We start from the raw sequence: 14,646 nt of genomic DNA, 5'->3' as shown, positions 1-14,646 counted from the left end.
ATCAGAAAAGTAGTTCCACTACAGGAGAAAAGTTATATAAAAAAGAAGAAAAAAAACCTCCTAAGAGATGTGTTCCCAATTACACAGCATATTATCACAGATCAAACCGCATTATTACATGCCCCACGGTTCCTAACATACTACTGTGCGGTAAGCATGACGTCTTTTCATTTGGATTGCTCATAGCAGATTTTCTTACAGAAGATTTTCCTGTATTCTCAATCTTATCCTAAATATGTGTCCACATTTTTATCACATGTACCTTATCTCTCTCCAGCAAATTATTGTATCAGTTCAGGACATAAACAATAAAGTTGACAGGTTAGTGTTTGTTTTTTTTTTTCCTATTTCTCATCTGAAAGAGTTAATATATAAATAGTGATGATATATAACTTTTAGTTGCAGGGGAATCAAAACATCACAAATCCCTAACGCTCAAAAGTTGATCTTGTAGAGTGACTGGTATAAATTATTTGTGGCAATAGTTACTTATGATGAAAATAGTCCTTCATTTCTAAACATGTAATCATCAAAATTTGCTTTTATTTTTTAAAGTTTGATATTTTTTTTTTTCCTAAGCTAAAAATAATTATTTAGAAATGATTTACTTTTTCTACTTTGGACTAATACTCCAAAGTTTCTACATATTCCAGTCTCTGTGATGGTTCAAATGAGCTATGTTTTATATACTACAAAATCTACATCAATCTAATTTTCTGGAAAAATACTGGTCAAATCTGTGGGTGGAAAAACATTTTTTAAACTTCGGACTTTTAGAAATTGTTTTTATGTGCGATGATGCTAAAGAACAATTACACCTGGGCACAGTCATTCTTACCAGAGTAACAATAAAGCCAGTTAAGACCAAATAAAATTGCTGCAATCACTCAAATAATAAGCATATTTTAGAGCTAAATTTAAAAAAAAAAACTAAAAATGAATTTTACTTTAATTGCATTTAATCAACAAATGGGCAAATATACACTAAGCCATAATACAAATAACCCAGGGATAGGCTTACAACCTTGACAAGTTAATAACACTCTCTGGAATAAAGTGTCAAAGTCAGAAGCTGGCTTATAACTAAAAACATGCATGATGCTGAGAAATCACATCATGAAAGAAACTAAAGAAAAGTTTTATTTTTGCAAGTGTGTGATTGGATCTCTCCCAATGTGGAGGCCAACCAAAACACAATTGGTGGTATAATTCTAATTATTGTGTCTGAACTCTGTTTTGACATAATTTTGCATGTAGCTCACAGGCTGAAAGATACCACACACAAAATGCATAACTTTCTGATTTCCTATTATCCATCATGCCTCATTAACATAAAAAGCTAAGCTGGGGAAGAGACCAAATTAGAAGAGCCAGCTCTTTTCTACACAAACTAGTCTAAAGTTAAGACACACGTATAGGTATCTGGACGCAGGCTAGTGCGTGATAAGCTTGAGAGAGTCCAGAAGATGGGAACGAGACTGATCGGCAATGGGAATGCATGCTGTCCCTATGCTAGAAGGAATGCTGGGCATTCTGTGCAGCTGGGTAGTCTGTGTTTGTTTTTTATTTTGGTTTCGGCTCATATATATATATATATATATTCTATCACAAAATAATCTCTCAATGGCTCCCTTTCCTAGTGAGGCTAACAAACCCCAAACTGGGGCTCGGAGTCCAGCTGATGTTCACTAAATAGAGGAAAACACATTTGTCCTAGCAGGGACTAAGCTGCTGGCCAGTCTCTTATTCCAACTCAAATAATTTTCTGAGATGAAAAGTACAAACACTTTTGCAAATGTCTAAGTTGCTTATTCTTGAGTCCATTGTTATTTTATGGAAATCACCAAGTGTATTTGAAAAGATTCAGCTATAACAGTGCTATTCATAATAGCAAAAAAAAAAAAAAATTGTTAACCTGAATATCCATCAACTAGGAATAGATTAAACTAATTATTGTGTTTTCATATAACAGAACACTATTAAGCTTCTAAAAAACATACTCTATATTATTCTTTGACACAGAAACTGTCTATAACTTTTACTGTTTGCATATTATGAGCACTATAACCCCCCTTCCAATAAAAAGTATTTTCACAGAAAGATTCAAGCTCCAATTGTTAACAGTGATAATCTCAGAAGACTGTGAATGTCATTTTCTTTCTTATTGTTTACCTGTAGTTTCTAATTTTTTCTTTCTTTTTTTTTTTATAAGAAATCTAAGTTACTTTTGGAGTTAGAAAAATAAACCCAAAAAAGCTTTTAAAAATATCCAGTATGCCCACTCTGCCTTTTTCTCTCAACTATCTTCATTTCTATGGTATCACAGTAGGATCGTACAAGTTTGTTTTTAAATCTATCCTGAGAGACAGAAGTCTAAACACATCCAAGAAAATAAATGACGCCTTCTGAACCCCCTAACTCACACATCCAGTGGAAATCCCTGCTGTGGTGTTTTTCTCCCACTCCATCTCCAGCCTGGAGACGCGAAGCTGTAAATCACGTCCACTAATGAGGCAGCACTTGGGGGCTACCAGCGTCACCTGTATTTGCAGGGCACAGTGGTGGAGCCATCACCAACTTCCTCACACAGGGACACTGATGATTCTTTAATAATTCTTTTCCTGATGAGACCCAGTCTCATTTAAGATTTTTGAATGTTCTCAAGAGGTCAAAGTCTTCCCCCAGGGTAGTCTGTGCTACACAATTTATCTCCATTTTGACAAAAATAAGGAGCTTCGAAGAAAAAGGAAAAATGAGAAAGGGGTAAAAGAGAACAGGGAACTCTTTCTTGAACATACTGAAAATGGTTCACACATTTTCTATATTAGAAGCAAAAATTTTTGTACAAAATTGTATTAATAAATGTGTATGGCTGTGAATTAGCTGACAGCTAACTGTGATTTAAGAGCATAGGTCCTGATATTATTTAGATCTAGGATAAAATGTTAACTCTTCCATTACCAGCTGAGACCATGGGCAAGATGATGTAATTTTTCTGAGGTTTTTATTTCCTCATTCATAAAAACAAAGACAATACTTCTCAAGGATCAACAAATTAAGAGACTATAATTTCTGACCTCAATTTAATAATCTGCTTGTATGGTGTAGTCTCTCTAAAAGTGCCTTCCATATAAAATCATGCCTATTGATGCTATCAAAAGGCTCCGACGATTGAGAGAAGGGTGTACCTTCAACTGAGATAATCAACTCAGAAGACTGGGGTGTTCAAGGAGCAGAAAGATGCAGACAGAGAAACTGACTAATTCCATTATACATTCTGAATTTAAGATGTCCAAAGAATGTCAGCACGAAAAATTCCTATATGCAGATGGATCTACAGATCTGGAGCTCAACAGACAGTCCACACTGGACAAGCAGATTGGGGACGTCATTGTCAGTCCTGAGTGCTCATGATAATCTACCAGGGAGTTTGTGAAAGTCTGGCGTTCTGATTCAGCTGCTCCGGGGGAGGGCCGGGGAATCAGGATCTTTCTGTTTGTTTTCTTTCAACATTTTATTCAAATGAATAAACCTTTCATTCAAACATTTCATTTTTTAAAATTCAACAAATAGTTCATTTAAATAGATCAATTATTTTATTAATTTATATTTTTTATTGAGGTAAAATTCACCTAACATGAAATTAACCATTTGAAAGTGTAAAAGTTCAGGGGCATCTAGTGTATCACAATGCTGTGCAACCATCACTGGATTCCAGCTCCAAAACACTTCATCCTCCTCAAAAGGAAGGCCCGTACCCACTAGGCAATCACACCCCTTCCTCCTCCCCCTGGCCCCTGGCAACCACTAATCTGCTTTCTGGCTCTATGCACTTGCTTATTCTGAATATTTCATATGAATGGAATCATATGATATGTACTCTTTAGTAACTGGCTTCTTTCACTAAGCATGTTTTTGAGGTCCATCCATGTTGCAGTATGTATCACTACTTCATTTGTTTTTATGGCTGAATAATATTCCATTGTATGAATATAAGACATTTTTTTGTTTATCCTTTCATGAACTGATGGACATTTTGGTTATTTCCACTTTTTGGTTATTTTGAACAGTGCTGCTACGAACGTGCACGTACAACTATTTGTTTAAGTGCTGTTTTTAATTCTTTTGGGTCTATACCTAGGAGTGGAATTGCTTGGGCATATGGTACTTCTACACTTAGCTTTTTGGGAAAAACTTTTCTTTTTAAAAGTTCTCCAGATGACTCCATGTGAAGCTGATGTTGAGAATCAATAATGTCTGAGGTGGATGAGTCCATGAGAACTGACGAAATGCACATCAGGAGAAGATGCAGAGCAGGAACATGCTAGGCCCAGAGGCAAAACCTTGGGAAAACGACATTTCAGAGGCTGTCAGAAAAAGAGCCCATGAAGGTGACAGATAACTGAGAGCTGTCACAGAAAGAGAAGAGAATCCCTCAAGGGGGAACCACCAATATCAAATGCAGAAGGGAGAAGAAAATCAGGACAGACCTGACAGGATCTGCTGCATTTATCAAGAGGGTGACTCGGGGTTGCTGGCCTCACTGAGGCATGATTCCATGAACTGGAGTGTACACAAGATGCCAAGAAGTAGGGGCAAATACTACAACACACTCTGTTATTCATTATTTGCACCTATAAGGAAAAGTCCATGTCCTATCCCTTTATTCTCCTGTGACACTTAGGAACTTACAATGTAAATAACAAGCCCACAATAAAAATCTCCTTGGGCTGGACAGTTCACACTTCAACAAATAATGTGGCAACCTCCCTGCCAGATACAGCAGTCAACTGCAGCAGAGTACTGTCTGAAACTGTTCTGCTGACTAGGCCATGACTGTCCTAGGACGTCCACTATGTGAAAAATATAAGTACACCAATGTATAATTAGCAAAATTGTTTGATTCTAATGTCAGCAAAATATTGAATAAATTCTAGCATTTTTCCTCTTCCTACTGCCTAAAATATTATTTTAGCTTAAAGGTATTTATCCATTTTTACACAATATTTACCAATCTCTGAATTAACATTGAAAAGAGGATGCTAATGACTTCATAAAAAAAGTTATTTTCTGAAAAAAAAATTTTTCTTCTATTATTAGAGAAAAGAGTAACTCTTGGAACCACTGCAGTTTAAAGATGAAAAGTGAGAAGTAAGGTCAACCTTACGTTTGAAGCCACATATGAAATTTAGCTTAAGTTTAAATTCTCAATAAATAGTAAGTACATTTAAGTGCACGAATGCTTTTTTTAAAAAAAAAATTACATGCTGACTTTTTTTAATCTTAAGTGTGAGACCAGCCAAGAAATTTCTCCTAGAAAGGGAAAATATTGGACTATCCTAGATTCCTTTTCTCAATTAATGCTTCTATTCTGTAGACAGTAACCGTATTTAATTTGAGATTTCCTCTTTCTGTGCCAACTCCAGTTTGAACTCCTTCCTGCGAGGTCTTTCAGCACACAGCCTGTGTGACATGTGAGGCACTGTGAAGGCAGCCAGAGCAAGAAGGGGAAAGATGTTTTTCTTTAGTATCAAGCACCTGGCAAGAAAAGAGCATGTTCCTGTAAAGCCTTGAAGGCATTCCTGGCTTTCCCCCAAGAATCCAAACGGACTCATTTTGATTTCCCTTTTAAAAACCATATGAGGTTATAGTGAGTGTGCTTTGATTTATAGTTTACAGACTTTCCACATTGTTTCTTGGTGTTTCTGGTGCTGTTGTTTGTTTCTGTCCACCAACAAGTCAGAGTGGTGCCTACTCAATGAATGTGGCAGTTGGCCTGGGTGACCTGTGGCTCTGAGGATTAGTAACAACCTCCAGCGCTGAAGGAGTCACAGGGATCAGGTACCCACCTACTCGACAACTCTACAACGTAGACACAAAGGGAAAATGATGCAAAATATTTCCCCAATACTCTTTCTACCCTTCCCGCCATTTGCATGTCCCTACTCTAAACCACTCAAATGAAATCCAGGAAAGAAAGCACAGATCAGCTGCTTTAAAAAGACAGCTCACTAGATATGACACCAAAAAGCACAAAGACAAAAGAAAAAATAGGTAAGTTGTACTCCACAAAAATTAAAGCCTTTTGTACTGCGAACAATACCACCGTGAAAGTGAAAAGACAACCTACAGTATGGGGAAAGTATTTGCAAATCCTCTATCTGATGAGATACTTGTATTCAGAGTATATAAAGAGCTCTTATAACTCAATAATAAAAAGACAATCCGATTTAAAAATGGGCAAAGGATCTGAACAGACATTTCTCCAAAGAAGATAGACAAATGGCCAATAAGCACATGAAAAGATGCTCAACAGCATTAACCATTGGGGAAATTCAAATCACAACTACAATGAGATATAACTTCACAGCCACTAGGCTAATTAATCAAAAAGATAAATAATAATCAGTGTTAGCACAGATGTAGAGGAACTGAAACGCCTGTACATTACTGGTGGGAGATGCAGCCATTATGGAAAACAGCCAGTTCCTCAAAGGTTAAACATAAAGTTACCACATGACCCAGCAATTCCACCCCTAGGTATATACCCAACAAGAATGGAAACATGTGCACACAAAAATATGTACCGAATCTTCATTATACTTAATAGTCAAAGAGTGTAAACAATCCAAATGTTCATCAACTGATAAATGGATAAGCACATGTGGTGTATCCGAACAACAGAAGATCATTCAGGCATTGAAAAGACTGAACACGGCACATGCTACAACATGGATGAACGAAAGCGTCAGTCAGAAAAAGACCACATCTTGCAGGATTCCACTCATGTAAATTATCCCAAAGAGGCAAATCTACAGAGACAAGAAAGTAGATAGGTGAGCGTTTAGGGGCAGGGGAAAGAAGAGGGGAAGAGGATGGACACTGACTAATAACAGATACAGGGGCTTCTTTTTGGGGTGATGAAAATATTCTAAAATTGGTTGTGGTGACTGTCACACAACTCTGTGAATATACTAAACACTATTGAAGGGTACGCATGATATGTGAATTACATCACAATCCCATCATAATTTCCAGGTGCTGGGGTCACTCCCCACTGTGCCAGGTCCCTCACAGCTGCACCAGGTTTCCTGACATAAAGGTAAAACAGAGTTCTCATTCATCGTTTCAAAGATATTTGAATTTGTTCCTCAACCCCATGGTCCTTTGACATCCTACAACCACAGGCACAAAACCAACACGCCTTCCCACAGTGGAGGCTCTGCAGCCAGCCCTTCCAGCTCTCCTTGGCCTTTGGTGGCCACTCACCTTTCCAGTAGTTATTTTCTTTATAATTCTGTCTGACTTCCAAATCTCTAACAGTAGTCAATGGAATGTAACAAGGCCCACCCTAAAAATCCTTCCCAGACTCCATGAAAAGTCAACAAAAACTTCTGGTTAGATCTGAACACAAAAATTGGTATCACATGAATCCGACCAAAGCTCCTTGTTGACTGAAAAGAAATGTCCATTAGGAAAGAGGCACAAGTCTTATAAGTTGAGCTCACAATTCAGAACCGAAGAAGTGAGTAGCAGGACACTGGTAACATCGGCTGGAGGCAGATTTTTCCAATGTACCCCCCATTTTGACTATGGCTGGAAGCCCTGGTTCTTATTCCTTGAATCGTCTCATAAGACAACAAAACAAAAAAGGAAAAGCCACTAATCTTCTGCAAAATGTTAGCCAACAGTTAAAGATAAATTTGTATTTTTGTTTTTCCTTTTTCAGATAACTTTATGCCTAGAATTCCCATGCATTGATTTCTTTTATGAAAACTCAAAATACAGAGTATGAACTGCGCACAACCTGCTCACGCCTACCTGCAACATATGACCGCTTTACACGAGAGGGCCAGATCTAGAAAGCTTCTCCGGACTTCGAAGGAGAGCGCGTACTTCAGGGTGTGGCCGTCAATGATGAGCGCCACGTCATTTTCTTTGCCCAACAAATTTCCAAGGTCTGTGCAGTGCTGAGTAATGGCTGCCCTTGTTGCCTGAAACAAGAGTAAAGAGGAAATCGCATTTTTTGTGTGTTTAATGTTATCAAAAACAAAACTGAATTCAGAAGTAACTTGCTTGAAATGAAAACAATCCATTCTAATGTAAAATATACAAACACAATTCAACTGGGTACTTTTAAACCTTGACATTTCGTTGGAATACCCTTCTAGGTCTATATTATGGATGAAAATATCCTCGTAATGAAGTTCACTTGATATTTACAATAATCCATTCGGGCTGGGGTCTGCAGCTGATCCAGAGCATCCAAACTCTGTTACACTGGAACTTTAATTGCTAAGGTTCTCATGACTGTCTTTCGCTCCCCTTCTCTATAGTACATACACATTATTCTTGGTGCTGCTAGAATAGAAAATCCATACAAACAAATGTGCTTTTTGGGAAAGGATAACATTACGGGAACTTGAGTGGCAAACATTAACATTTCTCAGTTTGCACAGATAATCTTTTAAAGCATCCAAAAGGTATTAAGGGATATAAGGTAACAAAAGATTAATTTCTATTCCTGCTGAGATCTTCAAATTAAATCATCCTCTGCATGTGTTATAAAGATAAGAAATGAGCAGCTCATTTTCACATGTTACAGAAAATATCCAATCAAATTTAACTACCAAAACCTACCCAAACCTACCAGCCTAAATAAGCACCTTGTGTCATACCTATTGCAAGATGGAATTAAAGCACAGAACCATTCTTAAGATTTAAAAAAAAAAAAAAAGTTCTGATCTTCCCAGTGAATATATGGCCATGAATACGATATCTGGCTGAAATAGAAGAATGCAATTTTTGGCTCATAGCAAAATCTGGTTTAAGTTACTCAGGAAGCACAAAAGTGCTGAAGTTATTCTGTCTGGACAATGGTCCTTTGGTTATTAAGTTAAATTTACATGCAATTTATCATATGATAACATAAATTAGAGTCTCAAAGAAATAGGTTTAATGAACAGGAATCTTTCTACCCCTAGTTAAATTGAGGATCAGCTATGATTACAAAGTGAGAAACAGGTTTCACTGTCTTACTGTTTAGTTTTCGTTTTCAACAAGAGACTTTTGACAATATAAGGTAGCTGTATTTAAGAAAGATGTGGTCTAGAGCCCTGTGCTGTGGTCACATGGCCTGGAGTCCCAACTCTCCACTACTACCTCTGGGACCCTGGGCAAGATACTTAACCTCTTTAAATTGCTATTTTCTCATGTGTAAAATGGAGCTAAGAACACTTCACAGCACTTTCGTTATGAACAAATGAGCCAATCGATGTAAACTGCTTAGCTCTGGGCTTGGCACACAGCAAACACTCACTAAAACCCATTCTTCTTCCTCTATTCATTCATTAAAAATTTCCTATACCAAGAAAAATAAACATTTGGTAATACCTCTTTGTTGATGTAATAATAGACAAATAATTAACAAGACAATGTTTATGAATAAAAGTTATACTGACTTATTGAAAATAAAGAAAATTTCATACTTTTTATTGTTAATAAAGTATGTAATTCTGAACCTCCAACAAGCCTCCAGAAAATATCTATGTTTATCTTATCTATGAAAACAGCCTGTTCTTTAGAATTTGGGTAGAGAGGAGACAATTCCTCCCACTTTGGAAAATCCCAGCTTGGCAGCCTGGATGTGCTCTCCGGGGGGTCAGATAGTTCTGGCAGTTCTGGAGGATGTGCCCACCCGGGGTCGATCACAGAGGACAGAAAAACCTGAGAGATCCCTCACCAAGGGGATGAGGCAAGATCTGCAGATTTGGTCCAGGGACAGCACCTTACGAGGTAGGAGAAGCCCAGCCCATCCTGGGGTCTTTGACCCCTGCTGGCCTCCCCCATGGACTTGCGCCTGGATCCATGGAGGAAAAGATTGAGCAATAAAAATCCCTGAAATGTGGAGACCACTGCCGGTGGTTTTTCAAAAATATCATTTTAAAGAGGGCATAGCTTAAGTGGAGACATATGGAGATAGCCATATTAGGAAGGGTGCTTTCTCCACTCAGGTTATTTCTGGAGCAAGCATAAAGATGGACTGGACACCAATGGCTCTTCTTCCTCAGTTGGGGGAGGAGCAGAGAGGCCCTCAGGTGTTGGCCGCTGACACCCCATCAGGGTGCGAGGCTCTGGGGCATGAACAGGGAGGCTGTCGCCAGAACAAGCCTGAGCTGAGACAAAAGGCAAGTGCTCACACCCACTGGCAACGCAGCACTGTCCTTGTCATCACAGACACTTAGATGAAAGGAAGTGGTCTGGGACCATGGCAACACAAGGACACATGCTGAGTATGACAGTAACACCTGCTGTCACGTTCACTGTCTAGAACAAGCCTTCTAACACAACATGGCAACTGGAGTGACAGAGACGTGTGTATGCGCAGAACAGCATGGAACATGAGAGAGGAGGCTACTGACTAGTCCATCTTGTGCTGCTGTAACAGAAACCTGAGACTGGGTAATTTACAAAGAAGAGAAATTTATTGGCTCATGGTTCTATAGGTTGGGAAGTCCAAGACTGAAGGGCAGGCATCTGGCGAGGGCCTTCTTGCTGCATTATTACAAGGCAGAAAGGCTAAGAGAGGGCAAGACAGAGCAAGACATCGAAGCCTCAAGCTTTTTTATAATCATCATTAATCCACCAATGAGACTGGAGCACTCATGACCTAAACACCTCCTATCAGACCCCACCTCCCAACACTGTTGCACTGGGGATTAAGTTTCCAACGCTTGCTTTTTGAGGGACACATTTAAACCATAGCAGCCACTAATGCACAGTTGGGGTGGGGGGGTCTGGACAAGACCTCTTGGAGCTATGGATGTGCATGGGAGTGAATGATGACCCGGAGCTGTGCTGAACTGCAAACTGTACGTACACAGTGGCCACCCTCCTCACCAGCAAAGACAGCACCAAACATTACTAAGTTATGCCTCAGCAATAAAAGAAATCTCACATTTATATTCTACCAACCAGGAATTTTCTCATATACTGGTAAAGAGTATACTATATAGTACATTACTAAATGTTTTCTCAAGCAAAAATAGGTTCAATTAGGCAGTTACATGAGTCAAACCTTTTCCAATCAACCAACCAAGATGTAGTCATTAGAGTACATGGTGATAAAAACAAAAAATAACAACAATATATGTTTTCATGTTGTCTACCTCCTATAAATCTTACAATACAATCAAGATGAAAAATACTCAAAATTAAGGAAAAATAAAAGAAAACCTAGGGCCAGCCCGGTGGTGCACTTGGTAGAGTGCAGCGCTTGGGAGCACAGCGGCGCTCCCGCTGAGGGTTCGGATCCCATATAGAGACCGGTCCACTCACTGGTTGAGCGTGGTGCGGGCGCGACACCGAGGGTTGTGATCCCATTACCAGTCATGAAAAAAAAAAGACAAAAAAAAGGAAGAAAAAAAAAAAAAGAAAACCTAATATTTCTACTTATAGGTAGATTCTAAATATCACCACCAGTACTCCCTAGTGTACTCTGGCTCATTTTTGTGGTTGGCTGGAATTACACTAAATTGCACATTTGATGAAGGCAGAAACTCCACTTGCCAAGCTCTGATCATGCTAACCTATAGCAGGTGCTTAATAAATGTGCTTGAACTCATAAATGAATTGGAGTGTCTACATCTTGATTCTACATACTCCACCATAATATCTAGAAGAGACCATTTTCAGGTCTTGGGGACATCTATTTGTCTGACCTCTTTGTGAGCCATTCAGCCACTCTGGTACATTTTGCATTATATGTTTTCTTTAAAAACAATTGGTTCTGGGGCCGGCCCGGTGGCGCACTGCTACAGTGCGCTGCTTGGGAGCGCGGCGGTGCTCCCGCCGAGGGTTCGAATCCCACATACAGACCGGTTCCCACTCACTGGCTGAGTGAGGGGCGGCGCAGCACCAAGGGTTGCGATCCTGTTGCCGGTCCCAGTCCGGTACGGGCGGGACACTGAGGGTTGTGATCCGTTGCCAGACACGGAAAAAAAAAAAACAATTGGTTCTTAATCCTTATTCCTCATCTCTTGGCCTTTACTCCTTCAACTTTCTCTACTCCTCACCTCTCCTTCCTTCCTCATTTCTACCCCCTCCTCCCCTACGTCATCTGCTCAGAACCACACCTTTGAAACTGAAAACCACGCCTTTGAAACTGAAAATCTTTCCTACCACTAACACCTCTCCAGATCCACCCATAACTCCAGCTTCGACTTGTCCCCTGCCTCTGCTTTGGTTTTAATTCCCATGCTTCCCATGCCCACTCCACAATAATCTCTGATCAAACCCAGACTAGCCGGGTTCACCACACACATGTGGCAGAATATAGGTCCCTTCTGTGCAGTTCTCAAGTGAGCCAGTCGAAGGCATTACTATCACAAACAGTTCCTTATTCTCAAATGGACTATGATTCAAAAGGCTATTTGTAAGGTAGTTATTGGGCACTTAGAATCCATTTTCCCAAGGGAACGATGTTACAAATTGTGGTTGGATCCCAGACCCTGTTAATGCCTATTTAGCCCACTCACTAAAATTTATACTACAGCCTCTTATTTTAATAAAAAAAACAATTACGAACGTTACAATGGACTTAGCTGTTATGAAGGGCATAGGCAGTCGGTGCTGGGGGTTTCCTTCCCAGAAAGATAAGAAACATTCCAAAATCCTTAATTAGAATTTGTCTTTTAGGCATTAATATCAAACTATATATCTCCAGCTTTTCATTCATGTTCTACAATTTTACTTTCCTTCACAATTAAAAACACACATGATTTAACACCAAAAGTGAGTGACTGCAACTGATGACTCTCCCCTTAGCCACACGGAACAAAGGCTATCTTTTCCCCAGCTGCTGCCTACTGTGAACCTAGCATTTCTTAGTAAGGTCAGTGCTTGCCTTTGCATTTCCAGTTTTTAAGATAAAATTACATAAACACCGTAGACAGTGCCACCCTTGTGCGCCTGCTGATTTACAGAGAATCCTCAGAGGTTCACCTGATGGACCCTGAAGTATAGTTGAGGCACAGATCTGCTCAACCTATGAGCAGACAAGATCCAAAAGGTAGTTCCACTGTTAATCACTTTGGATTTAATAAACAAACCAGGAGAGATGAAAATTTCTAGAACCTGGATCCATTTCTAGCAATTTTCAGATGGCAGGCATCCTCTTCCAAAATGAAACAGCTCCAGCAACACTGAAATCTGTCGAAGCAGGAGCCCCCTTGCTCCATGAGCTCCGCACTTCATAAGGGATTTCCTGGAAGCCACCAGCTGCCTCAGCTTTCACTTTGATGTTCTGCAAATTCCAATGGGCTCAGAGCTGACCATGCCAAAAGCCAGGATGCTCGAGTTTCATTAGCAGCACTTAACCAAACCACACTCGGCCTTCAACTTCAAGAGCAGTCTCCCTTCTCCCGAATTAATCTTGAGCTACGGAGAACCTAATGACAATACCCATCCTCTGTGCACAGGTTCAGTTTTCTGCCCATCTGTCCGTCTGTTTCTCCCAGGTCTTGCTGACAGTCCTGTATCTCTTCTCACTGCCATCCTCTCCCACTCCCCAGCTCCTTCCCTCTGCCCAGCCCCTCACAGCTGGTGTGGCCGCAGTCACCATTTTCCTGCCACTTTCACGTTCTTTTCCATTCCTGGAAGAATCCCACCTCTTCCATGACAGCACTAACACTCTCAATGCTTTTGCATTTAGGGAACTCAGTGGGTGTCAAAGTTTGTGAAACCTACAGCACAGATACAGCTCAGCCATTACAGGCTCACGGAGGCTGCCGAGGCAGAGAGCAAAGTAGCTGCCCGTGCGTGTGTGGCCTCTGCCAGCAGCTGCCGAGCAGACCCTGTTTGCTCTGCACGTTGTGTTTCTCCAACCTATGGACATCCCTGCACTTACAGGTCATAAGCAGATCAAAGGAATCTCTGTTAAATGTGTAAACTTTCTATAACACTAATAGACCACAGCACTTCCTATCATGCTCATAATTTCAAGGAAGAGGGGATGATAAAGCGTTAAGCAAACATTTTTAAGAGCTATTTGGCCCCTTGCCTACAGGCGCCCAGGTGCCTGTCCGGTGCCTTGGGTGATCTTTCACCCCCCATCATGTGTTTCTTACGCTGGCCATCCCTATCCCCCCCAAAATGTTTCTGTTTCTCATAAAGAACTCTCTTCCCAGAGTAAACCAACCCAATTTGCTAAATTCACACTAGCATCGAAACCTGTACAGAAGTACTTACCTTTTTTTTTTTTTTGGTTAATCAGCTTTACTGAGGTACAATTAACATACAATAAAGCCGACCCATTTTAAGAGTACAATTCAATGAGTTTTGCCAAAGGTATACAGTCATGTAACCATCACCATAATCAAGATACGGAACTTTCCCATCGTCCCCCAAAGTCCTGCCACTCTGCAGGCGTCGCTTCCTCTCCCAACGCCCCCCCAGCCCGTGAACACCAATCTACTCCTGTCACTATGGTTTTGCCTCTTCTAAAATATCACATAAGTAGAATTGCAGTTTGTAGTCTTCTCCACCTGGCCTATTCACTTAGCCTGAGCTTTGAGATTTGTCCACTGTTTCTGCATGTATCAATATGTACTGCTTTTTGTTGCCGAGCAGCATTCCAAAGCATGAATA

The 14,646-nt window shown here is 40.1% G+C and overlaps 1 protein-coding gene across 1 annotated transcript in view; it reads right to left on the bottom strand.

Moving 5' to 3' along the window:
- Positions 1–7,817: 7,817 nt before the first annotated feature.
- The window catches only part of LOC103589795 (probable phospholipid-transporting ATPase IB), a 164,853-nt gene continuing 158,024 nt past the window's right edge, over positions 7,818–14,646 (bottom strand). The window contains exon 19 of the mRNA XM_008571840.1: positions 7,818–7,994. Coding sequence (XP_008570062.1) covers positions 7,818–7,994 — 177 coding nt within the window. The remainder of the gene's footprint in view (positions 7,995–14,646) is intronic.

Source organism: Galeopterus variegatus, unplaced genomic scaffold, assembly GCF_000696425.1.
Source record: "Galeopterus variegatus unplaced genomic scaffold, G_variegatus-3.0.2 Scaffold728, whole genome shotgun sequence".
Classification (NCBI taxonomy): Eukaryota; Metazoa; Chordata; class Mammalia; order Dermoptera; family Cynocephalidae; genus Galeopterus; species Galeopterus variegatus.
This window is presented reverse-complemented; position numbering and strand designations above follow the sequence as displayed.